The sequence below is a fragment of the Gadus chalcogrammus genome, chromosome 23 (genome assembly GCF_026213295.1).
Source record: "Gadus chalcogrammus isolate NIFS_2021 chromosome 23, NIFS_Gcha_1.0, whole genome shotgun sequence".
Taxonomy (NCBI): domain Eukaryota; kingdom Metazoa; phylum Chordata; class Actinopteri; order Gadiformes; family Gadidae; genus Gadus; species Gadus chalcogrammus.
The window spans coordinates 12336674-12360953 of NC_079434.1; the positions used below are offsets into that span (position 1 = coordinate 12336674).

Consider the following 24280-nt stretch of genomic DNA (forward strand, 5'->3'; position numbering starts at 1 on the left):
CTTTTGAGAAGCTGAATAATATTAATTGAGGAAAACTCTCTCGAGGACACAGGAAATAGTGGACAAATAGCTGCAAATGTCCCCTTGTGACAGAATCACACGTGCGCACACACACACACACACACACACACAGCTCTGATTGCTGCATAACGGTAGCAACACCTGCAATAGTTGGCCTGCAGTACCATGGACATAATTCCCTCGGAGACACACACACACACACACACGCACACACTCCAGACGGGATCTGGTGTGTGTGGGCTGGCTCTCTAACGGTGTGTGTGTGTTTTTTTTGTATTGTGTCTGTGTGTCTCATTCCCTTACACAGTTGCATACCAACGCTTTTAATGTGTTCATTAGATGAGGCATTAATCCTGCATGATTGTGTGTTTATCTCATATGTGTTGTATATCACAGGGGACATATCATATCAACACTAGGTTGATTTTCTGTTACACCTGGGTGGGCTTGCCAAGCCGCTGCTCTTTCCCATCGCTGTCCTGTATGTTGTTTTGAGTTTCACTGACCCTGCGTTTCAACCTGACTTTAAGGGTTTGGATAGCTCTGCATGTCAATGGGTCACTCTGCCGCACATCGCTCACAGCACGGCTTGTTCATTTGCTCTCACATCTTTGCTCGACAGATTAAGAGAGAGAGTCTGTGTGTGTGTGTGTGTGGGGGGGGGGGGGGTGGGTGTGCTTGCACGTGTGTGTGTGTTGTGTACACGTACAGAACCAGATTTGGATGTGAAGTTGAGAGGTGTTTGGTTGTAAACACCCAGGGTCGCTCACCAAGTCTGCTGTCAGCGCTCACACATATGGACACTCAAACAAACACAGTGTGTACAGACTACATATGTGCTCTCCCTGTTCCTGGCATTCGCCCACAACTACAGGCCTGCAAGGAATTAGTACTACAGAAATATAATTCAGGCTTGTCTTTACACATGGCAATGAACATAATGTATGAACGAGTATAACTGTATAAAGGTTAAGCAAATATATGTAAGAAGTGAACAGCAGTAAATCGTTGACACAGGACACAATACACTTAAAACGGGAGAGAATTTGGGCGCATAATTACTCTCCCCGTTGAATTTATGCTATTTAGCTGTGCAGAAGCAGAGAGAGGTTGAACTATTGATTTGATGGATTGCATCGGACCAGCTTGATTAAGTTTTATTATCGGCCCTAATGAGTTGTGGTGTAGACTTCGCCCTGGGACAAATATTTTCAAAGCTTTAACTCCGGAGTCTACATAGCTGGACCGAGTTCAATTTAAGTCGTTCATTTTCTGAGCGGCAGATGAACTGTTAAGTATGGTTATTTCTTTGGGTCCTCGATGGACAAAAAAGAAAGTCTGCTCAAGCCAAAATGAAATATGAGGTGACATTCGGGTTAAGATTAACCACGTCATTTGCAGACGGATTCGGCTGCTAAACTCCATCAAGTTCCGACCAAATTACAAAACAAAAACATGTGTAGAGCGCAACTCGGTGTCTGAGACGACGCATTTGTCATCGTCTCCAAAGTTTCATCTTGAATTTGTCTGCTGGTATGATGGCTGTGTGACTTGGAAATGGGCTCTGAGATGGGCCAGGTTTTGTTTCGGGGGGGGAGGAGGAGGTAAGAAGTTTTCCCTCATGTTGGGTGCCAATACCAGACTCGTTTGTCTTCAAAGCCGTTTGTTCAGATACCAATTTTGTGATGAATACATGAAGAAAAAATGGACTGTGTCCCTTTTGGATCATAAATGTCACACAATACAAGTTAGCGAGTTCGGCGCAAAGAAAGATTTATTTACCCGAATTAAGGTGTCTCCAAAATGGTTTAAGTGAGCAGCACTTTGCTACATACTTCTTGTTCACTTCATATCTATTATTTTAGATAGTACGAAACCTTCTCACCGGTTTATGTTTCAAAGTGGTAATGGACAAGAAATAAACCATCATAAATGATTGGCGAGAAAGGTGAAAAACAACCAATACAGCCAGTTCACTTTTGACATTTAAATCTGCTCCACCGATGTGCAAAAATACATTCCGGGAATAAGAAGCAGGAATACGTTCCAATTCAAAGCTGTCAAGAAGAAAGGATACTGTGACCAGTTTTAAGACGTGTCTTCATAAGTTCTGTATTGTGTTATATTTTCCAGGCCTTCATTGAACCAACATTTGCTCTTAGAAATGTGCTATCTTAGGCGTATTGACTTTTGAAAAAGCCAAACATACACCGTGTTTACAACACACCGCTACAGTAAAGAGAATATCGTGTAATTGGGCCTCCCCCCCAATAACACGATCCCACCCACACACTCACACAGAGTCTCCAGTGTGTGCTCTGATGCGTGTGGCCCTTCTCCCGCTCACGCCACCTCTCTGCCCTCTGCTTTCTCCACAGGGCTCCATGGCATAAGGCCGAGGGCCGGCCCCGCGCATAGCGACCCCTACGTCCCCCTCCGCTTCTCCCCCACCCCCCTCCCCCCCGCTCCCTGGTGACGAGCCACGCGCTAGCTACCGCTGACGCCGCTGTCGGACCGAGACCAGGAGGAGGCCAGCGAGGGCCCCCCCAGGAGCCATGCCTGCCCTGTCCACCTCGTCAGGCCCGGAGCCAGGTAAGAAAAAAACAACAAAAACAAATGAGAACATCGAAAATACCCTTTAAGTAGGGGGAGTCACTCGTTAGTGGGTGGTGAATGCTAGGAGTTCATGGACGGGGCGACCGGGGGGCGCTGAAATGAACGCTCTCCGTTGATGCCGGCGAGGATTGATACCAATCAGGAAGATGATTGTGTTCGTGTTTCTTTTAACCATTCAACGAAAAAAGGTCAATATTTATCTTGAGGTCACGCATGTATGAGCGAACATACATGACATGAGTAAGACGTAAGATCAAGTAATGAGTATGTGTAAGACATTCTCTCTCTCGCTCGCTCGCTCGCTAATTGGGTGTGCGTAACGGCCCTCCTGAGTGATCTTTAGGACAGTCGTACGCCCCTTTGGAATGGATGTGGTGCCACTAACCTTCCACAGCTCCTTTTAGATCTGGGTAAATACAGGAGAACTGTGCTGAAAATTCTCTCTCCACACTAGAGATGGAGAAACGCACACATGCACACACACACATACACACACACACATATTCACACTCACTCCGCTGGCATTGCAAACTCTTCCAATAACAATTGACCATGTTTTGCATGGGTCTCGTCCTATTCACACAATGAAAACACATGCATGAATACGCATACAAACGCTTAGCACACGCACCACACACACATTCCTTTCCGCACGAGTAAGTGAGTATTGACTGCAGTCTGTCTTGGGTTTGATGTGCCGGTAGATCAGAGCTCCCTTTAATCTGAGTACACCAACTGCCACACAATCCCTTTTCTCCCGTTCAAAATAGCTAACACAGCATCGTGGGCAAATTTACCGCTAAATAAAAACACCAGGTCGGTGTTCAGTTCAAAGAATATCGTCTGGGGGTTCAGACCTTACTTTTTACGCCCTATCACCCCGTACTCCACCTCCCCGAACCAGAACCCCCCCCCACGTGTGATGAGGTGTGTGTGGGTCTGGGTGTGTGTGTGTGTGTGTGTGTGTGTGTGTGTGTGTGTGTGTGTGTGTGTGTGTGTGTGTGTGTGTGTGTGTGTGTGTGTGTGTGTGTGTGTGTGTGTGTGTGTGTGTGTGCGTGCACTACAAGGAGAGTGTCTGGATAATGGTGTGATGTCAGGCCTGTCATCCAGGCGAGGACAGCCAGGGGGTCACGACCTCCCCCATCACGAACATTGTCCTCCTCTCTAGTCAACTTTAATGGCCCGTTACGTCATCACACACACGGGCCCTTTTTACAATTCGTCAACCATGGGAACAAACAGATGTGTGTGTGTGTGTGTGTGTGTATGTATTAAGGGGTCAACTGGGGGCAGACCTGAACTCGCACTCTCTGATGGATATAAAGTCTGTGCACATCAGGGCGTCCAGACAGCTTTTTATTTTTTTCATGTTATCATTATTATTATTATCATGATTATATATATATATATATTTTTTGTCCTATGCATCTCCCTGTTTTGAAATGGGGAACAGACAAGAGTAGAAAGCCAGACCATCAATTACGATTAGAAGTCATTTCAGGCAATTACTGGTCTGGGATTCTGGTTTCCAAACAAAACATGTAACGGCCTAATTCCTTCAGCACATCTTCAGCGTCGGGCTATGTGTGTGTGTGTGTGTGTGTGTGTGTGTGTGTGTGTGTGTGTGTGTGTGTGTGTGTGTGTGTGTGTGTGTGTGTGTGTGTGTGTGTGTGTGTGTGTGTGTGTGTGTGTGTGTGTGTGTGTGTGTGTGTGTGTGTGTTTGCGTGTGTGAGCGTACAGTCTAACGCTTGAGTCTCAACCACAGAATGCAACAGCCATTGACGGCAACACATGGATGTTTGCTGTGTAGGCCGTAGCTTCTGCAGGCCTAGGTCTGCTCACAATTGTCAGGTTGACATTCATTGTAACACCTGGGTCAGTACTAAAGATGGAGTGGAGACGCATCAGTTCCAAGTCCACTTCAGGACAAGACAAAGACCAACACCAGCAGACCAAGGCAAATTAACAAATACAAAAAATACCAAAACATTCATTGTAATTATAGCCAAACGCTGTATTGATTTCTGACCTAATTGCATTGTCTTTATTGAAAGATAATACTCCTAAAAAGTACGAACAGAGTGAACATTTATAAAATGAACTCAACAATGGATATTGCCTCGATAGATAGTTAGTTGCCAATATATCACCCATTTTCTTTCTTATTATTTTTTTAGCCACAGGGATATCAAGGTACCTCCTGCCAGCCTGACAAACTTTCCCCTCAACTCTAACCAAAGTTCTACCAAATATGTCCGGCATCTTGCACACGCCTTCAGGTTAACAAGCCATTAATTCTCCTCAGTTAAATCAGAACCCCCATCTCTGATTCCCCTCAACATGTGAACAAGACTTGGAGCTTGAGTGGAGTCATTTGCATAGAGGCCTTCACGAGCGCTCAGCGGCGTGGCGCGGTCGAGGACCAGGTGTTGGGCTGGAGGGGAGGCGGGCGGCAGGTGACTGACACATTTATGCCCCTATCAGCGGGGCCTGATGGGCCGCCAGCAGGGGCCTCTAGGGAGCTCAGCGGGAGCAAACGAAACCGCGGGATTCCCACCCACTTTGGCTCTGAAAACACTACCCTGTGGCCTGTGCACACTCTCGCACACACACAAGGACAACCACGGTAACGCATGCACACGCACACACACACTTTCACACGGTAACGCACGCACACTTACATCTAACACTTGCACACATAGACACACAGACACACACACCCTAACAATCCCTAAAGCATGTACACGCACGGACACACACACAACACATGGACACACAGGGACACTGTCCAAATGTGCTGATCAAACAACTGGTGCTACAGGTCAGGGACTAATAATGGGGAAATATTCCCTCTATTAAAGGCCAGAGCATGACACTTCATCTTCATATGTGGTGAGTGTGTGTGTAGCTCCTATAATGCTCATTATGAAAGTGTTTGGAGAGAAAATACAAGTGGCAGATGGATGGACCGCTCATAGTCTCTCTCTCTCTCTCTCTCTCTCATATATTTTATTCCTGGCTGTTGCTTTCTCTCCCGTTTGAATTGCCCAAATAAACAATGTGAATTAAGATTCAAAATAAATGAAACCAAATAGTGAGAAAATAAACCTGTAAAACAATAAAATGTTGGAAAGCTAGCGTGACGGTAGGGATGGCAGGGGGCAGCCGACCGACTGCTTGGTTTCCAGAAGGCTGGTTCCTGCGGTCCCTTTCATGTAAAGCTCTTTTGGTGTGACTTCCAGATCTCTGTGCAGTTTTCTAAATCAGAGCTATCGCGCTTGATGATGCGGTGTGCTGCTGCTGTAGGAGAAGGTCTTTGTCCAAGGATGTTGCATGTTTATATTTTTATATTTGGGGGCGTTTGTTAAAGCGACTTGCAACCATTCATGCACACATTCACACACCGACGGTGGTGTCAACCACACAAGGCACCAGCCAGCTCGTCGGGAGCAGTTAGGGTCAGGTGTCTTGCTCAGGAAGAGACACATCTACAGTCGCCAGGGGATTAAACTAGCAAATTTATGATTACAAGTCGAGCCGCTCTACCCCCCTAAGCTAGTGCCTTAGCCTGTCCAAAGACAGACAGACAGACAGGCAGACGGAGGCTTTAACCTGCCGAACAAACACAGTGTTGTTTTATTCAAAACACACATTTAATTTCAACCAATCTTCAAGGTATCGTAGTGAATCACCGCCACTTCCTCTCCCGTCATCACCCGAAGCGACAGATCCTCTGAACTCCCAAGTCGCTCCCGCCCAGACGGCTGCTCGTCCAGAGTCTCCTCTCTCACACACACACACACACACACACACACACACACACACACACACACACACACACACACACACACACACACACACACACACACACACACACACGGCAGCGATCGGCCCGTCAGGCGTGGCAGACAGACAGAACAACACGTCCCGCCGGAGCTGTCCCGACCCAGCTCTCCTGCCCCGGTTACCTCGTCTCACGAGAGAACCCCGAACGCATCTGGCTTATGAGACTGCAGAGGTCGTTTCGGCGAGTCCGGGAGTGTCCCGGAGCGAGTGTGGGTGTGTGCTCTAGCTGTGAGCCGAGTGTGGGTGTGTTTGCACCTGATAGCCCCATTTCCTCCCCTGGTTTAGTAGTTAGCGGACGTCCCTGGCGGAGAGCGTAGCGTAGGCCCTCTCTCGCGTGTTTTATTTTCAGGGCCGTGCTCAGAAGGGGGTTCGTACGGCCGATTAAGACCCGATGGTATTGACGTTGACGTCTCTGCTGAAAGGTTCCATATTGTCCCGAGCAGGATTTTCCCTTCCTCTTTTTGTTTGTCGGACTGTTAGATGTGCTGGTTAGACATTGTAAAAGTATTTTTTCTTTTCTGAGAAATAAATGTCTCTACCTAAGATACTATTGCAAAACCGCGGCTTTCTATGAGCCATTCGGGACTTTGAGTAAGTTTGAGATATCAAAGTCACAGGTGGAGCAGTTCTGGTGTAAGATTTAAGTTTGACGTTGTAAAAATGTCAAAAAGCTGTTGTGGGCCAAAAATCTTGATCAACCAGATCATAAGTGATATGATATGCATATGCCTTAAAGCCACTTTAATAAAATCACCTGGTTTGAAGCTAAGGGACTGAGACATGCTGGAAAATAAAAATGAAAAAGTGGATTACCTTTTGGTATTTCAAATCATGCAGATGTCTCTCATACTTAAGGAAGAAAAATGCAATTATAAAAAATATGCTTCTGATAATATGGGAACTCTGCCTTAGGTTTTCTCTTAATAATAATAATTTCTGACCAATCAGAACAAATGCTAATTCATTTGCGTTTGTTTGGGAAAACCCACTTCATCATAAAATAACCCAAATAAACACAGTTATGCTCCAATGGTTAGAAACAGAGACATGAAAATGAAAAAAAGACATCAATCCATTTTGGTACATGAAACCACAAAAATATGTGCAAGGGACTTAAGAAAAACAAATTGCTGGAAAAAAACAACCTTCTAACCATCTCCATCTCATCTCATCTCATCACCATGTTGAAGACATGTTTGTCTTTGGGATTACAACTGCAACAATCAACTGAATCCTTCTGCCGTACCTTTTATTCAGTGCAGGATTCACTTTGCACCCTAAAGGAAGCCCTGGTGTTGCAGGGTAGGATTATTATCCACTTAAGTATGACAGCCACAAAAAAATAAACTTTTTGTCGCCCAGGGCCTGGCCTTACAGAACCCTCTAACCACACACACACACACACACACACACACACACACACACACACACACACACACACTTACATACAAATGCTCAGGCGCAGAGCAACCATCCAAGCGGCCTCTTCCAAAGACACTGCCGCTTTCTATGAAACCTTTTAACGTTTACTGTGTTATTCCAAGCCGTACCTGCCTGTGCTATCAAGGTTTACGGTCCCCTCACAGCATTAAAAGATAAGGCTAACGCCGCTGCATGCAGATGTGGAGGAGGCAGGCAGACGAGGCACACATAAAAGTGGGATTTCTTTTGAACGGGACAACCCTTTTACCAGATACTCCGTGTATATGAGAGACATAGCAAGCGGTGCTGCCTTGCTCTGGAAGGTTCTCGTCGTAACAGAGACAGCGCATGTGTGAGCGAAAGTGGACACAGCGATACACATTGTTCTGATATTAAGCACTCCACACTCAAAGTCCCCAATAACGGAACCACAATGCATACTTCTTCATAACATTGTGCTTGTCTGGCGTTTGCGCTGCAAGTTTTCCGTCCAAACGCGCAAGAAATGCAGATAGTTTGGCCACCCTCCACGTCCACGGGCCTTGATTCCACCAGGGTAACGACTGAGTGAGTGAGTGAGTGAGTTAGTCTATTGGTAGATCAAGGCACGCCATGGGCGGGGGTGAGGGTCCTGGTGTCAGCACTCGCGCTGGGAGCCCCTGGGATCAGTCAGCCATGTTCCAGCCGTTCTGCCGTTGTCCCTGGCCGGAGCTCCGCCGCGGGGATACGATACCAAAACACAAGGGTTTGTTGCCTCTGGATGAGGGCCCTGTTTCCAGTTACATCAGGACCGAAGTTTCCACATTGCTCTGACAAAAATCAAGAGCAAAGACGACAACGCAAAAAAACAAGTAACTGAATGGGAAGGCTAGAGACCAGGACAAGGACTTTTGTTTATGAGGAATTTAGAACTCCTGTTTAATATCCCTAATAAGTGGCTAAATCTAGGACTGACCAGTACAGGGTATGCTCTTTTGCACTGGAAAGAGGTTTAAAACGGCCGCACAGACCTTGCCTACAGTTTGACCTTCACAGGCAGGGGTTGTTGAATCAAGCCACTTGCACTTCGGGTGCAAGAGAAGATGTATGAGATATATAATAATAATAATTATAATTTAAATGTATATAGCGCTTTTCTCGTACTCAAAGCGCTTTACATAGGAGCACAACAATAAACAAACAAAAGGAAATATAAAGTTGATGGGGCTTGGGTTGGTGGGTGATCTAAGGGTAGGCGGAGGAGAAGAGATGGGTCTTGAGGTGGGACTTGAAGATGGTGAGGGACTCGGAGTCACGGATATGTTGGGGGAGGGTGTTCCAGAGCCTGGGAGCTGCCCTGGAGAAGGCTCTATCGCCAGGGCTGCGGCGTTTTGATGTGTGGGTGAAGAGGAGAACGGCTGAGGAGGATCTGAGGGCCCGGAGGGGGTTGATAGAGGGAGAGTAGGTCAGAGAGCTATGGGGGGGCCAAATGGTGCATGCAGATATATGGAGGAAACACGCATAGTGAATTGCTGTTATTAGTGTGCATCATCCAAATGAAACCCTTTCAGGTGGTTCAGATGAGGCTGTTCAATTAGCCGGTATAATCTGGACAGGACATGCTCAGCAGAGTTGTTGCGGCATGATCCGGAACTGCCACTGCTGGTCCATTGCCAAAGCAAGAGGAGGTGGCAAGTCATTGAGATCTGGGAGTATTGCTAAGGCGTCTTTACTTCTCAGAAATGCCTCAAAGCATCCACACCCTAGCCATGCTGAGCAGGAGAAAAGGAGTAGATCTTTCATCTAGATCTTTCAATGGAAGGAAAGAACGTGTGTAGCATCCAGGACGATCTCTAATGGCATAGAGAAGCCACTAGCGTTCACAAGTATAGACCTTGCTCACATTAAACGTTCTCCGTCTGCCAGAGCACATGTGTATGTTTTTTTTCTCTCTCATTACCACTTTCATCAACACATGTTCGTCACGTCACCTTCCCTCAATTTGACCCGATGCCATTCTTCTTCTCCTCTATACCGCATAAAGGGAACACTTGACGTTAACAGTAAAACATTTTCCCTTGTCCTTTGTGCTGCCTTTATCTGTATCTGATGCTTTGGGTTCTACTGGTGCGGAACACATTTGTCTAAACGGTTCACAATGTGAAGTTGGACAGAACTGCAAAACAAAGCATCTCCTCAGGCGGCCAAAGGAGCCTCCGAAAATAAAACTTTAATGACGTTATTTCAACACGTGCATCGTTGCTTTGTTTTCCAAGGTGCTGACAGCCCTGTAAGAGGCTAAAGGTGTGTGAGGGAGCGTAGTGCATGGACAAGGGAGCTGCAAAGCAGTGTTCAATAAAACTGAAAGTACAAGCTTTTGTTTTTGTTCATGCAAAAGCATTCAATGGCTTTCAGGTTCTGCGTTTTAATCATCTGGATTTTGCTACACTCCCCATGTCAATCTTGACAATGACTTGAGGATCCTTTTCATAACCGCTCTCATTTTTGTCATTTGTCGTTTTTCCATGCTGAAAAGCCCTGCCTAACATCTTGCCAAGGGCAGGGATTCAGGAAGCAAGGCATTGAAATATCATTGAGGCTGATAATGAAGGGCTTTGTCCCCTGACCTCTCTTTTAATGTGCAGAAGTGGTTGGGTTTCTGCTGCTGGTAATGGGCGGCTTGGTGGTTTCAATGTAGCGCAGACCCCTGCTGTTAGACCCCTCTGCCAAGTCTTCTATATTACACTTTTCCCTGGTCTTACACAGTGCGCCGCCACTGCACATCCCTGGTGGACTCATTGTAAGTTATGCTAACGGATCACAGGGCTTTTCTCAACATGTAATTCTGATTAATTTTATGCCCGGTACAGTATGTCACAACAGTGGTGCTGGTGCTTAACTCGCAAAGAAACGTGACCCGCCTGTTATCCTTTTACCGCCGCGTGACCTTTATGCTTTTGTAGACACTGCATGAAATCAATGAAATCAATCATGAGCCTCCTCATGAGGAGGGAACCTTTCAGAGGTCTGAGACTGTAGCATGATAGTCACCAAGACGGTTTAATGTGAGACGGCAGTGCAGGTAGTAAGAACACCCGGGGAAGTGATACAGACGCCGCTGTGTAATGGGGTCGCTGAGGAACCCTAGCCTTCCCCCGACTGTCTGGTCCAGTCCAGATCCCCCTCCAGATCCGGTCTCCAACAGAACCGCCGCCCACCTCTTGTGTAGGTTGTCTCCCCATGCAACAACAATAAAAGTGTTGACATAAGTGGGGGAGTCATCAGTTCTCTAATAGTTTTTTCAGGCCGCCGTCGAGGATGACCATCAATCTCCATTATTTACAAAGGTGTCTCTCACTCCGTCTTTGACTTTTTCTTCCTAGACGTTTGTGACAATTGATTGATTGCCACACGTGTACATCCGAACCCTCGCAGCCGCTTCACATCTCGGTACTGTTCTTTCCCTTGGTACTCTTCCTCACGATGCGACAGGCCTCCTTTTCTCCTCTCCCCGTCCCTGAGGTTGGAGAATAAAGAGGTAAATCAGACCCTGAGTGGATTAGTGTACACAAACTGCAGCTGCTTCTGCCTGCTGCCTCGCCTCCGTAAGCCCCCATTATTTCACCGCAGACGGCCACGAAACGTGTTCGCATAGCAGTGTTTGAATTACTGACCTGCTAGGAAGGGCTCCCGAATGTTGTCCTAATTCCCACCCCCTTGCCCCCCAAATCCTATGAGCCTCACATGTGTTTTGCGCTTAATAAATCGCTGATAGATATACAGGGGAGGGTTAATAACTCATTGGACACCTGGGAGGGGAAACAGGCACAGGGGAGTTTAGGGAGAGGAAACCAAACTAGGCCCCCGAGTTCATTTCCTCCATTGCATTCAGAAGGACAAGTTCATTTTCACCAGACGTACGCTCTGTCTTTTCTGTGTGTGCTTGAAAAAACAAGCTCACCTTTTCCCCAAAATGATGGACTCTGCGATATATTTCTCTCCCAGCAGTCTCAGCTAGCAGTCTTCCAAGGCGCGGTGCACGAGTAAACAGTTCCAGGAAGTTCAACGTGTAATGGCTGTTGGGTCATATTTTACATCCCTGTGACCTCCATGCGTCTTCTAGATTAGCTCCTGTCCCCTCCTAATTTCTGCTCTGCTCCAGGAAACAAAGTCCTCCGCAGTTCACTGACCCCATGTCACTAGTGTGTATAATGTTTAATGCGACTAAATGACAGGAGACATTTTGGTCTCCGATGAAGGAGTCAAAAGCAAAATATCTTAACCACTGTGGAGGTGTGGGCGTGAGAGGGGAAGTGCTGTTTGGCAGTTGGTGTGGTCACTTTCCCCGTACGGGAAACCCTTGCGTGGCCTCACCGGACATCTTAGGGACATCTGAGGCACGGCCTCCCTCTGGACTCGGGGCCGTTGGAGTCTGGCCTGGCCCTGATCGAGGGCCGTGGCCACAACAGAACTCGTGGTCTGTTTCATCGACGTTCCAGATCCTTGGTCGTACACGCCCCGCCTCACGAGAGCTAACAGAGCGGCCGAGCCAATACAAACCCAGGAGAGCCAGACCAGACCTGCAGTGACCAAGTGAAAGAGTCTGGAGTGGACTCGTGGGCTCACCCACTCTTCCGCCAAGTCTCTCTCTCTCTCTCTCTCTCTCTCTCTCTCTCTCTCTCTCTCTCTCTCTCTCTCTCTCTCTCTCTCTCTCTCTCTCTCTCTCTCTCTCTCTCTCTCTCTCTCTCTCTCTCTTCCCCCGGTTTGTTGTCTGCATCACAAGTTCCGACGTGGACACTACTGGAAGTACATCGCAGCTTCCCAGCCATTATGGGTTCTGTGTTTTTGTTTTGCTCTCTTTGCTCTCTCACTCTCTCCCTCCTTATTCCCTGCCCCACCGCCTGTCCTGAGGTACAATCTTAGATTTAATTTCAGCTTAGCAAGAACCATGTTTAGTTCTTGGCTCCCGTCGCACTTCGTTCCGTTGTCTTGAGTTAGTTTTCCTGTGGGTCACTAGGTTCGCCCTGACACACTGACCTGCAAGCCCTGGAGCTGCGGAAGCTTGTTTTTCAATCTATCGCTGCCACAACTGATTTGTTTCCAATGCCGTTGGTCATTTGACAAGGTGATCACCTACACATGAGGACGTATGGATGAATCAGACTTAGTTAAAGCCAAGTAGTTTATTGAGTGGGTGATTATTCCGGCATATGTCATGCATATGTCATGCATATGTCATGCATATGTTCCTTCATCACTGGATGTCGCTCACTTTCAATGGCCCACTTATGCATTCATACATCTGCCTTCTCTCATGCAAAACATTAGTTACCGTGAAACACAATACAATATTGTGCTTGAAGCACAATTCAATATTGTGCTTCACTGTGGAACGAAATCCCTATCACCAGTACCATCTCTAATTAGGAACCAGAGTTAGGAGGCACATAATAGTGTGTTATCAGTCATGTCCACAATGTCTCTCTAAATGTATAGAGAGACACTCTCAATGTATCTCTGAATCTCCAGCAGCAGGACGAGCTCCACAAAGTGCACCCTGGCTAGTCAGGCCATAATCGGGGCCTCCTATCCGGCCGCAAGCTGTTGCTGCCAGTGCACAGTGACTGCAACCCATCCAGAGAGCCGTTCAGTCACTCAATCAGCCAGCTGGCACACGTCAACCACAAGCTCAATCAATCATTTTCAGATGTGAGCTTATTTCAGATCTTCTTTGTTTCGTGCTACTGTGTTGTGTACACACTTGCAATCTGAGACTATTTATTTTGTTGAAATAACTTATAAAAGAAGTATCCAAGTGGCTCAAGTTTGTTTTGACGTTTCGATGATTTGACTTGTTTTTGTCCATGCGATCAGGTTAACCTCAAAAGTCATTTTATCTTCTATCTGATTGGGTTTCATGGTTTAGCATCCGAGGAGGAGGAGAAAGTCACTGTGCAGTGACATGAGGGGAGGAGGGATTTTCCTAATGCATGAGACCTAGCTCAACTGCACCCTGTGGGTCTTTAATCTACCCTCACGCTTCAGTGGATCAGTGCCAGGCCAGAAGGCCAAGAAGCAAGGCAACAACTGGCTAGAGCCTGCTACTGCTCCCCGGGAATCTGTTGCACTTGGAGAGGAACGTTGGTCACTCACCGGTTCCACAGAGTTCTCCAACTCCCATTCGGTTTATCTTGAAACCATCAACTCCCTTGGACATTTCTTTTAGGGTTGAGGGTGTGGGGAGGAGGGGATGGAACAGTCATAGATACTTTCTGCAGGGTTTCCTGGATGCCACTTGGATGAGGGTTCTCTGTTGGTGTCTTCAAACCATGTTTGGTCCTCCAATTTTTGTTTTATTTTTAGGCCTTATTAGCCTTATTTTACAATATGGTACGATATCTGGGACACATTGTCTTGGAAAAGAAGTATCTCAATATTGGTAATGTTAACCAGACCTGTGAACTCTAAATCTGAGGTTCAGCTCAGTATTGCATTCTTCTGGTCATTATTGAACAGTGAAGTTTCCTTCACATTTGGACCGCTACAAATCCCCAACATCCAAAAAAACAATTGGAAACCTGAATTTCAACCCCACTTATTGATTCCATATATAACTACTTATTGTGCCATAGGAGTTGTAAAGGAAATCAATAATAAATGTTGGGATCTGGCTTGAGGATGGATATCAAAGCTAACTTTGGCATAAGCTATGAAGATGCATGTCCAAATACGTGACAAAACCAGGAAGTAGAGGCTGTTAAGGGACGTGGCTTATTGCACCCTTGGGTTGCATGTGTGTTCTCCATTTCATATGGTAACAGTTTGAGAGCGAGAGAGACATGCAAAATAATTCCCGAACAATGTTTAACATGCAGCTCAGGGGTTTGTCTTCGAGTTTTGTCTGTACCTATGCGTGTTTTCTCAGTCTATGCTAGTCTGCGTGTTAAATCCATGCATGTGTTCTCTCGTCCCCTCCAGGTCTGTATGAGCTGCTAGCAGCACTGCCCTCCCAGCTCAACCCCTATGTCAGCAGGCCGGAAGACAACACCTTTCTCCTGGAGATGTTTGGGGAGAAGAGTCTGCACTCTCTGGTCAAGGTAAACATCATTGTAGTTAATGCATTTGGTGATTAGTTATACTATGTTGGATATTTTTGACCTTTTCTTTCCCCGCTGCTTTTTTTTTCATTTTCAATTTTCTGATAAATTGTGTATCATGAAGCCGACAAACACACACACACAAGTTTGTTTGTCTTACAAACAAATAAAAAAGTTTTTTCATTGTGACTCATTTTGCCTTTTCTGTTGGCACTTTACAAATTTGATTGCCTACTACTGCTGTGAAATATGCCACCTACTCAAAGTGTTTGGTTCCCTGCCTGTTAAAACGAGATAGCTACTATTAACGAGAGGACGTCCAATGACAATAGCGCAGTCAGGATGAGCTGTTGGCTCTGAAACAGTGGGCCGCAAGTGTGAGGCTTTATATTCTGTCCTTTGTCTGATCCATTCCTGAACAGAGAAGGTACTTTGAATGATTGCATTCTGCTCTGGCACACAATTTACACACATTACATTACATTTACCTCCCAGTCACTAACCCCTTCGTTCCTATTGGCCCCATTATAGTACAGGAAATGGACATCCATTTTTTTGGAGGTTCCTTGTTTCCTCTGGTTTAAGATATGTTGGCTTATTTGTTGGTTCAGGACCCGGGGTCATGGAAGACACGAACAAGCATGTAAAATCATCTGAATCACAACATACCTCAGACGCAAGAACTGAACCCCGGAGGTCGGGCCCCGAGGAAACCAGAAGGCTTTCATTGGCTGCCTGACTTGTTATGGATGGCCACAGAATAAGAGCTTTATGAGACCAGATAATGATGGGCAGGGCCGCTGCCGGTTCAGGCTCCTGTTCACGTCGGCCCCAAAGAAAACACGACGCGCATGTGGGGCCGATAGAATGTTGTTAATGAAGGTGGCGTTATGTTTCCACACATCTCGCAGGGCTGCACGAATGGGAGGGCCCCACACTTCACCTGGCCTTCAAACCAGCTGTGATTACAGCCCATCTGCAGAGCCCTTTACCAAACATGGGCTCTGCACTGTGTACACAATGTAATATTAGTATGTCGTATTAGTTATATTAGGGTGATATTTAACACGCTTGATATATAAGTGGAGGAGAGGTTGAGATCTCCCTACCGCTCGCATGTTATTTACCTGAGCTTGCGGCTTGTGGACGTGTGGAGCTCTGTCTGGGTAGCGGTTGACAGTGGCGTCTGAGAGAACGTTAAGGTTCTTCGGGCACTAGTTTAATGCCATGGTGTTTATGGACGGTGGAACTCTGTCGGAGCAGCGGTTAAGTTAATGTCCATATCCCGAGTGAGGGCAAGGCTTCCCTGACACATTTAGTAGAACGCTACTACGTAGTGTGTGGATGGTAAATCTCAGTTTGAGAAGCGGTTTATTTAATGTCTGAAGGACGTTTGGCTTCCCGGACACGTGGGTCGGGACCATGAGGGAAAACAAGACCCCCCCCCCTTTTTCTAAAAATTGAAGCTCAAAAAGCCTGTTTATTAAATCTCAGACTGTTGGAATTCCAGCTGAAAAAGTGGTTTTGCTCTTTAAGTTAATACAATGCATTCTGCAATGGGCTCCACTAATTCAGAATATTCGGTTTACTAGGATTGAACTGGCTGGAAACCAAGGTCGACAAAGTGGATAACAAGTGATTTCTGGGAAACGCACCGGGCCGTACAACAACTTTGATCAGGCAGAAAATGTGACAAGACGTGTGCTGCATTCCAATGCTATTTTGATAGCAGTCGTGCCGGTGGGGAACGGGGCTGGAGGTAATTTCTCTGTCTCTAGTCGGCCCTTGTCCTGCCAGCTTATTAAGGAGTTTCAGCCACTGTCGATGCCTGTCGTTCCCGATGTGTCCCGCGTGTCCGATGTGTGCCTGCGTTTGTTTCCGTGCAACGGTTAGTTCAACAGGGAAATCCGTGAACCAAATTCAAACGACATCTCTTGATATGTGTGTCAATGTGGATTCCAGTGTAATTATGGACCGGTGGGATTCAAAAAAGTAAGGCCTTCAAGTTGTGGTGAGCGCTGGTTACAATAGAATAAAAAAAGAGACACATTCGCCACGCTGAAGCAGCCCGATCCCTGCTACTGGAAGAGAACATAACTCCCCTCCCCTCCATTAAAGTAGAATTATGGGAAAGACAGGCCCTCAGAGCCATGAAACGAGAAGGCATCAGGGCAACATTAAAGAGCCACCACTTCATTCTTCGTACACATCAAGACATGCCTCTTTATTGGACCCATTTTCCCATTTCCATTCTTTTTTTCCCCCTCCGTTTTTGTCAAAGGGAAAACCGAGCTGCTTTTAGCGTCTCTTATCGTTAGTGCCTCGGTCTAAGTGGAGAAGGCCCGCCAGCCAACACCAGACAGGCAGAATTGTGTGCGTTTCCTCTCCTTTTTTTTTTCCGCTACCCAAGATGGGAGCCAGCCTGTCAAGTGGCCGGGCCAGGCAGGGAGACGGGCAGACACGGGGAGGTGAGGCGCACACCAGAGTACAGAACAACCGTCTCGTCTTTCAGCCTGAGCCCGGCGGCGAGACACCCAGCGCCCAGGTGAACATGGCTAACGTCAGTGGCACACCATTAATAAAGCCTTAATCGTCCTCTTCCTCTCCGGCCCGCCACACAGCTCCCACAGATTCCACTCTAGAATAGCGCAAGGCCAGCCAGACGGATACTTCAGTACGGGCTAAGCAGCCGGTTAATACACACACACAGTACATACCACCACACACACACACACGCACGCGCACACACACACACACGCATACCAGCACACGCACACACACACATACCAACACACACACATACCAACACACACACACACACACATACCAACACAAAGACATAACAACACAGACCCACACACACACACACACACACACACGCGCACGCACACACACACACACACACACACACACACACACACACACACACACACACACACACACACACACATATACCAACACACACATACCAACACACACACCAACACACACATACCAACACACACACATATCAACACACACACATATCAACACACACACATATCAACACACACACATATCAACACACACACATACCAACACACTCACACACACACACATACCAACACAAAAACATAACCACACACACACACACACACACACACACACACACACACACACACACACACACACACACCAACACACACATACCAACACACACACATATCAACACACACACATATCAACACACACACATAACAACACAAACACACAAACACGCACACACACACACAAATCTGACAGGCTCGGTAGCCCGTTTCACTCATATGGGAACGCTCAGGGCTCACCTGAATAATCACGGAGCATCGCTTGCTGCTGCGCGGGCCTATCTACAGGGGAAAGGACCATAGGACGAGGGGACAAGAGAGGAAAAATCTGGGGAGGAATCGGGAGTGGGGGTGAAGAGAAAAACATTCCCCTAAAGTCTCGAACCAAATACCACTTTTCGTCCTGTCTTTCTTTCGCTCACCTCAAAACTCGTCAGACAATCTCACGTCCCCGCTAATCTGATTATGTAACACAGGTGAAGCAAATGTTTCATTGGTCTCTCGGCGTTGGCCCCGGGGGCCTCAGGAGCCGCCCTCGGCCCGGTAGACCTCTCATCGCCGCCCCGTGTCTGGCCCTAATGTGGAACGAAATGCAAATGCCTACGCGTGCAGCGCAGGCCGGCCTAAAACGACACAGACAGTTCCCCCTCCTCTCAATTAACGAGTCGCTCATGTGCGCTTTCTATTATTTCCCCGGCGCTCACTGTTCCGCTGCCAAGTGACCCGCTCGGTGGAAAGCCACAGGAAATATAATACAAAGTTGTATTTCCACCTGACACAGGTGGGGGACTCCTTGAGGACCAACTTTCTGTCAGCAGGCGTTCAGACGGGCCCCAGAGCTCGATCGCTTGTGGTCACCACGCTTTTCCCCTTCTTTTTTGTCCACTTAGAGGCTAATAGGTATGTAGCTAAGCTGCTTGTAATTTACGCTATCCCAGAGAGTCGCTTCATAACGGTGTCCGTCTTGAAAACTCCTTAGCAAGGCTATGAGGCTGCTTTGGGTTATGCTTTAATGGGTTTTTGGAAAACAAGTTTACCACACTGTGGCACACTAGAAAAATAATAAGAAAGACAATGTGTGTTGTAGTTTCATATGAGGTTGGCAATAAGGGTACATAGGATTACAACGGCCATCCATTTAGTGGGCTTAGAGATTTGTTGAAATGGATCTGCTGAATTTCAATCAGTAAAATGACATTGTTTTGATGACAATCAGGCTTTCTCTGCCAGAATGGTCAATATTTGGGAGTTTGAAGATAATTTTAAGTCTCCATCAGTTTTCAGAGTAACCAATGAAAATGTGTATTAGCATTTCATCACTTTTTAACCAGTTTAATTAAGTTGTATGCTATCGATGTAAATGCTGCGACCACAAGCCAAGCACCCCACCTTAAGTGTAGCTCTTATCTTCGTGTGGCCATGTCTGCACTGTGTAATATTCAAAAGTATGAGCGGTTAGATGTTGAAATGAAATGGTGTTGAGACATGAGACAGTTTTCATAGACCTCTGATTTCAGTGGTGGAAAACGTCCGCCTCAGACCAGGAAAGGTCGAACCAGAAGGAAAAGAAAGACGTGTTTACACGTTTAGTGTTGACACGGTCTCAAACCTCCTACACCCCCGCCCCCACACTAGTTCTCCTCCGACCTGATGCTCCGGGCACCAAGGGAGACCTCATGAAAAGATTTTCTTAGAAACCTGCCTTCCTGCTTCAGTAACCTCCTGCGCTCTGCTGTGCACCCCATAGCCTGCGCACAGCCACGCAGCCCCGCTAATCGTCTCCGGTGCCGGCAAAGGCCTGTAAGCCTATACCACCTCAGAGATCTGCACACACTGTCTGTGGTTAGCACGTTCAGCACCTAGCCGCCTCTGAGCGCTCTGTTTATTATTCCAGGGGAACAAGAGCCCTTGTAGGGGAGGTGAGCAAACACCTGCGGCTTGCTTTGTTGAAGGGAACCTCAATCTTTGTGGAGCGTTGACCTCTGTATCCCTTCGCGTTTCTATACTAGTAAGTCTATTAAGCGTGGCGTTTTGTTTCTCAGCATAGAAGCCTTTTCTTTACCCAGGAGGTCATTATGGATTGTGCAGTCGTTTGCTATATAATGTTTGAGCATGCCACTTACTCACTTTAGAAAAACTCATTTTTGACGTGAGCCCGCGGGTTATTTACGATTTGAAAGTCTCAGCTGCGTCGAGGATAAATCCTCCTCCTCGCAGCCTTATTCCCAAAGCTCGGGCTACCTCCCAAATATTTGTTTAAGTGTTTAATGGCCGAGCACAGCTTGAAGTCGAATGGCCTGCTCTGCATCCACAAACAAGTTGCTGTGAGTGGAGGTGGAGCAGCTACACAGCTGGATGATGGATGAAGTCTCGGGTAAGGGGTTTGATAAGTCAAGAAGGCATCGGAGGGGACACCACAGCATGGCTGGCTAGCTACTAAATGAACAATCGTGAAGCCTCAAGACCATGGAAGGGGTACCGAGTTTGGGGGGGAGGGGCTTACGAGCAGACAAGACCCTAACGATTCACACGACCCAGATTCCATGAGATAGATGTCCGTATTGGTAATCAAGGAGCCTATCTGGTGTTCCAGATACGTCCAGTTCCACATCCATTATCTGAGGGCTCTCCCACTGACCCCGATTTCCATTTTGGTATTTTTGGGAGGAAAAGAAATGATGGATAACAAAGTGAAACCAGAAGGTCGACACAATATGAAGCCAATCTTAATAAGATATGGCACATAGGAGTGGAGCGGAAAATATGGAAAATCTTTTTTATCAAAATGCATTGCCGCACCATACACTGTATTTACAGCTCCCCGGCGTATCCATACATCGTATGGACTTGCCTGATGCTCACCTGCAGATTTGAAAGATTGTCCAGCCGGTTTTCTGTGTCCAATTGTCTACAACTTGATGCTTGTCAAATCAGTCTTGACCAATAAGTCATGAGAAACGAGAAATGAGTCCTGGCTTTATGCCCTCCATTCAGTACTACATACAAACACACACACACACACACACACACACACACACACACACACACACACACACACACACACACACACACACACACACACACACACACACACACACACACACACACACACTCCTCACCCATTCAGGAACCTCAACTGGAATCTATAAAAACATTATTCTCTTTAGTTAAGTGTTTAACTTCACTAGTTTAAATGTTTGACGTAACTTTGTCCGGAAAAACTGTGAAAGAGTAAAAATACACTGCAGACCAGTGTCTGGTCTTTCATGCAGGAACCTGGAAAAGTATTCCACGTCCTGAGAAATAATCACAAGATCCATTTAAAACACATTATCCCCTTGTGATGTCAATAGATGTAATGTCACCAACACCATTATGTCGGGTAATGTTCCCGTCTGTGTAACTCGACTCAGCCGAGCGTGTCAGTTGTTCCCTTGGCAGAGTGATGGAATATGGCACTGTCATCTCCCAGCCAGGACAGGAACCACCGCACACTGTCCAGGACCCCGGTGCCCCTTTGTGCCAGGTCCAAAGATGAGGTTCTATGGTGTAAGCGGACCGGCCTCGTGAAACGAGAGCCTGCCTCAATGTTTCTCCTTCTGCTCCCTGAATAAACACCCGGACTGACAGCTATTGCAGTCGCAACCCTGCAGGTCTGTCTGCAGTCGCCCTCCGATCCCTCCAACACGGTCTGGTTCAGCGGGCCGCCGGGGCCCTCGACAAAGCGTTCCGGATCAGACAAAGCAATGGCACCCCGGGGGATTCACCAATGGCTTGTTGCAGGATGTGTAACCCTGGTGACTGGAGCTTGAAACGGGAGCAGGGGGAAAGAAGGTCAATGGCGACCCGTCTTGACATGAGGGGTTCCTGGGCGTTGGATGTTAACCAGAGGCCTTGAGCCACGTCGCAGGGCCTCAGACAGCGGAAACACTATCCAGCCCTGTGATGTCCAGACTTCAGCCTCCATCATCGCACCACTCCATCTTTCAGGCCTGCTTCTCTCCGCCGCACGCCCCCTCTTGTTTTGTGCCAGGAGTCGGTCGCTGTGTAATATCTGGATTACAATTTATGAGACAGGCTACTCTTCTTGGGTTGTGTCTGTGGAGACAGGACTGGGACGGTCTGTTGACCACCTACGTGATGCGTTGGAGACGTTTCAGTCGTGTGATATATGACGTGGCGGAGTATAAACTGTAAAGAAATGACCAATAGGTGCGGGAAAATGTTGATTGGCAACTCTTTTGACCTTAATGCTACAACGAAAAAGGCTTCCAGGTGCGAGAGAGCTAGGGAATCGAAGATTATAAATATGGATAATTGCAAATCCAGGTTTCTTATTCCTGATTCCATCCTTTTTTGTCTTTATTTTGGGCCTTCAGGGTCTTTCTGGAACCAAACAAAAGTTAAAGAGTTAAAAGCTCTCCAGTGGAGCATGTCTCGAATGTTCCTTTTTAAAGTTCACATTCATTCATCTCTCTTTGAAGCCCAGGGTTCAGTGTGCCTCACTCACTGATATTAAAAAGGGCCTCGATTCCATGACCTGATTTTTACTTTAATTTAATTTAATGCGGTGCATGTGGAGTCCTGGAACCCCTGTCTTTAATTAGTGGCAGCGTCCCTGAGCAGCCTCCAGTGTACTCTGCCGCGCTCTGAGCCCCTCCAGACTGCGGCACGCTCACGTTTATTCCACTTTTTAATTGTGTTTCTAAGTACAAGTTCCGCTCCGCCGTTTAACACGGCAACCACCTCACAGGTCGGAAAGAAAGAGAATAGGCGATGTTTTTTATTTTTTATGCCGTAATGACTTTTAAACGTGCCACCACGTCACAGACAGACACTTGGAAGGCATCCTGGGTTGTAAATAAAAGCATTTCAATCATGCAATTTGTTCACGGCATCCAGAAAACGAAGAATTCCACAGTCGCTCGGTAAGACGAGATGGTTAGGCAACTACCTAAGCAGATGTCACCGGCGCTGTGGTATGTTTGCAAGCTGCGGCCACTGGCAGCTCCTCTCTCTCTACACCGTTTCATCTGGCCAATAGAAGATGGGCTCAAGACGGATGGACTAACTTGAACCGGGCTCTCGGTCTGTTTTTATGTTTGGCTTTGTGCTGGAACCGGGGAGAGTATGTGAAAAGCTTTATTTAAGGCCCACGGCTCATGGACTATTTCAGCTTTTTGACGTTAAATAGAGAATGTGTCCATCACACCCGTCCAGGTCAAGGTGTGAGCCTAGAGAGAAGGGGAATAGATCGGGGCAGCTTAACCCAACTCCGCCTAGATGGACTCACGTCTGCACCGACCCACCTTATCCATTGCAGCGTGGCTCAAAAAAAGCCTAAACAAGCCTAACAGTTTTTTTTTTTTTAAAGAGATCTCTAAAACAATGTTGTCTCGTTCTTCTTCCCCCAGACATAGTGCTCCAGCCAAATAGTCCGCTTTTATCTTCCTCGGGTTCTGGGTTCCCATGCCTCTCAAGTAGCACTCCCGGGCCTCTCGCGTTCTCAAAGGACTTTCTGTCACCATCTCAATAAAAAGCCTACATCTCAGCCCACAGGCCCCTAGCGCTCTCTCTCTCTGAGTGGAGCTTCTGCCTCCCTCCGCCCCTGCTTTTAAACGGCGGCCCCGGGGGACACACCTAATGCAGGGTGTTTTATGGCCGCGTAATGCCGGCTTTACACAGAGATTCAAACCACTGGGTGGACCCCCGTCACCTGGCCCACAATGAGCACTAACAGGGGGTTGATTTATGGACGGGAGTCCCACTCTGATGAATCAATCTGAAACGGTTGTAAGGGTTTAAAGAGCAGCAGTTCAACAAGAGAGAGAGAGAGAGAAAGAGGGGGAACGGTGTAAACAGATACATTTCAGACACTGGTCCGATTTTTTTATCCCCCATCGGATACCCCCTGTAATCACACTGGTGGATGGTGAGTGGCGGTGCTTTTGGTTTGTGCTGTGAATTGCCTCATCCATTGCGTTGGAGTATCCATCCACTGTCATGAATATAAAGGACAGATGATAAAGAAAACCTGGTCTTTTTCATCAGGACACACCAGTGTTTCCACAGAGGGCCCCAAGTTTTCCTCAGAAAAGTAATTCATTAGTAGAGGGGCATATTCCCTCTTTGACATTTCAATGTGCGGAGGAGAGATCCCCCAGAGACGCTGCATCAATGTCAATTTGTTGGCAGATGTGTCTCGGCTGTGAA

The 24280-nt window shown here is 47.1% G+C and overlaps 1 protein-coding gene across 2 annotated transcripts in view; it reads left to right on the top strand.

Annotated features, from left to right (window-relative positions):
* The window catches only part of mpp7a (MAGUK p55 scaffold protein 7a), a 122330-nt gene that overhangs the window by 26809 nt on the left and 71241 nt on the right, over window positions 1–24280 (top strand). For both annotated transcript variants that reach the window (XM_056584862.1, XM_056584863.1), the window contains exons 3-4: window positions 2400–2613; window positions 14863–14981. In XM_056584862.1, coding sequence (XP_056440837.1) covers window positions 2577–2613; window positions 14863–14981 — 156 coding nt within the window. In that variant the 5' untranslated portion in view covers window positions 2400–2576. The remainder of the gene's footprint in view (window positions 1–2399; window positions 2614–14862; window positions 14982–24280) is intronic.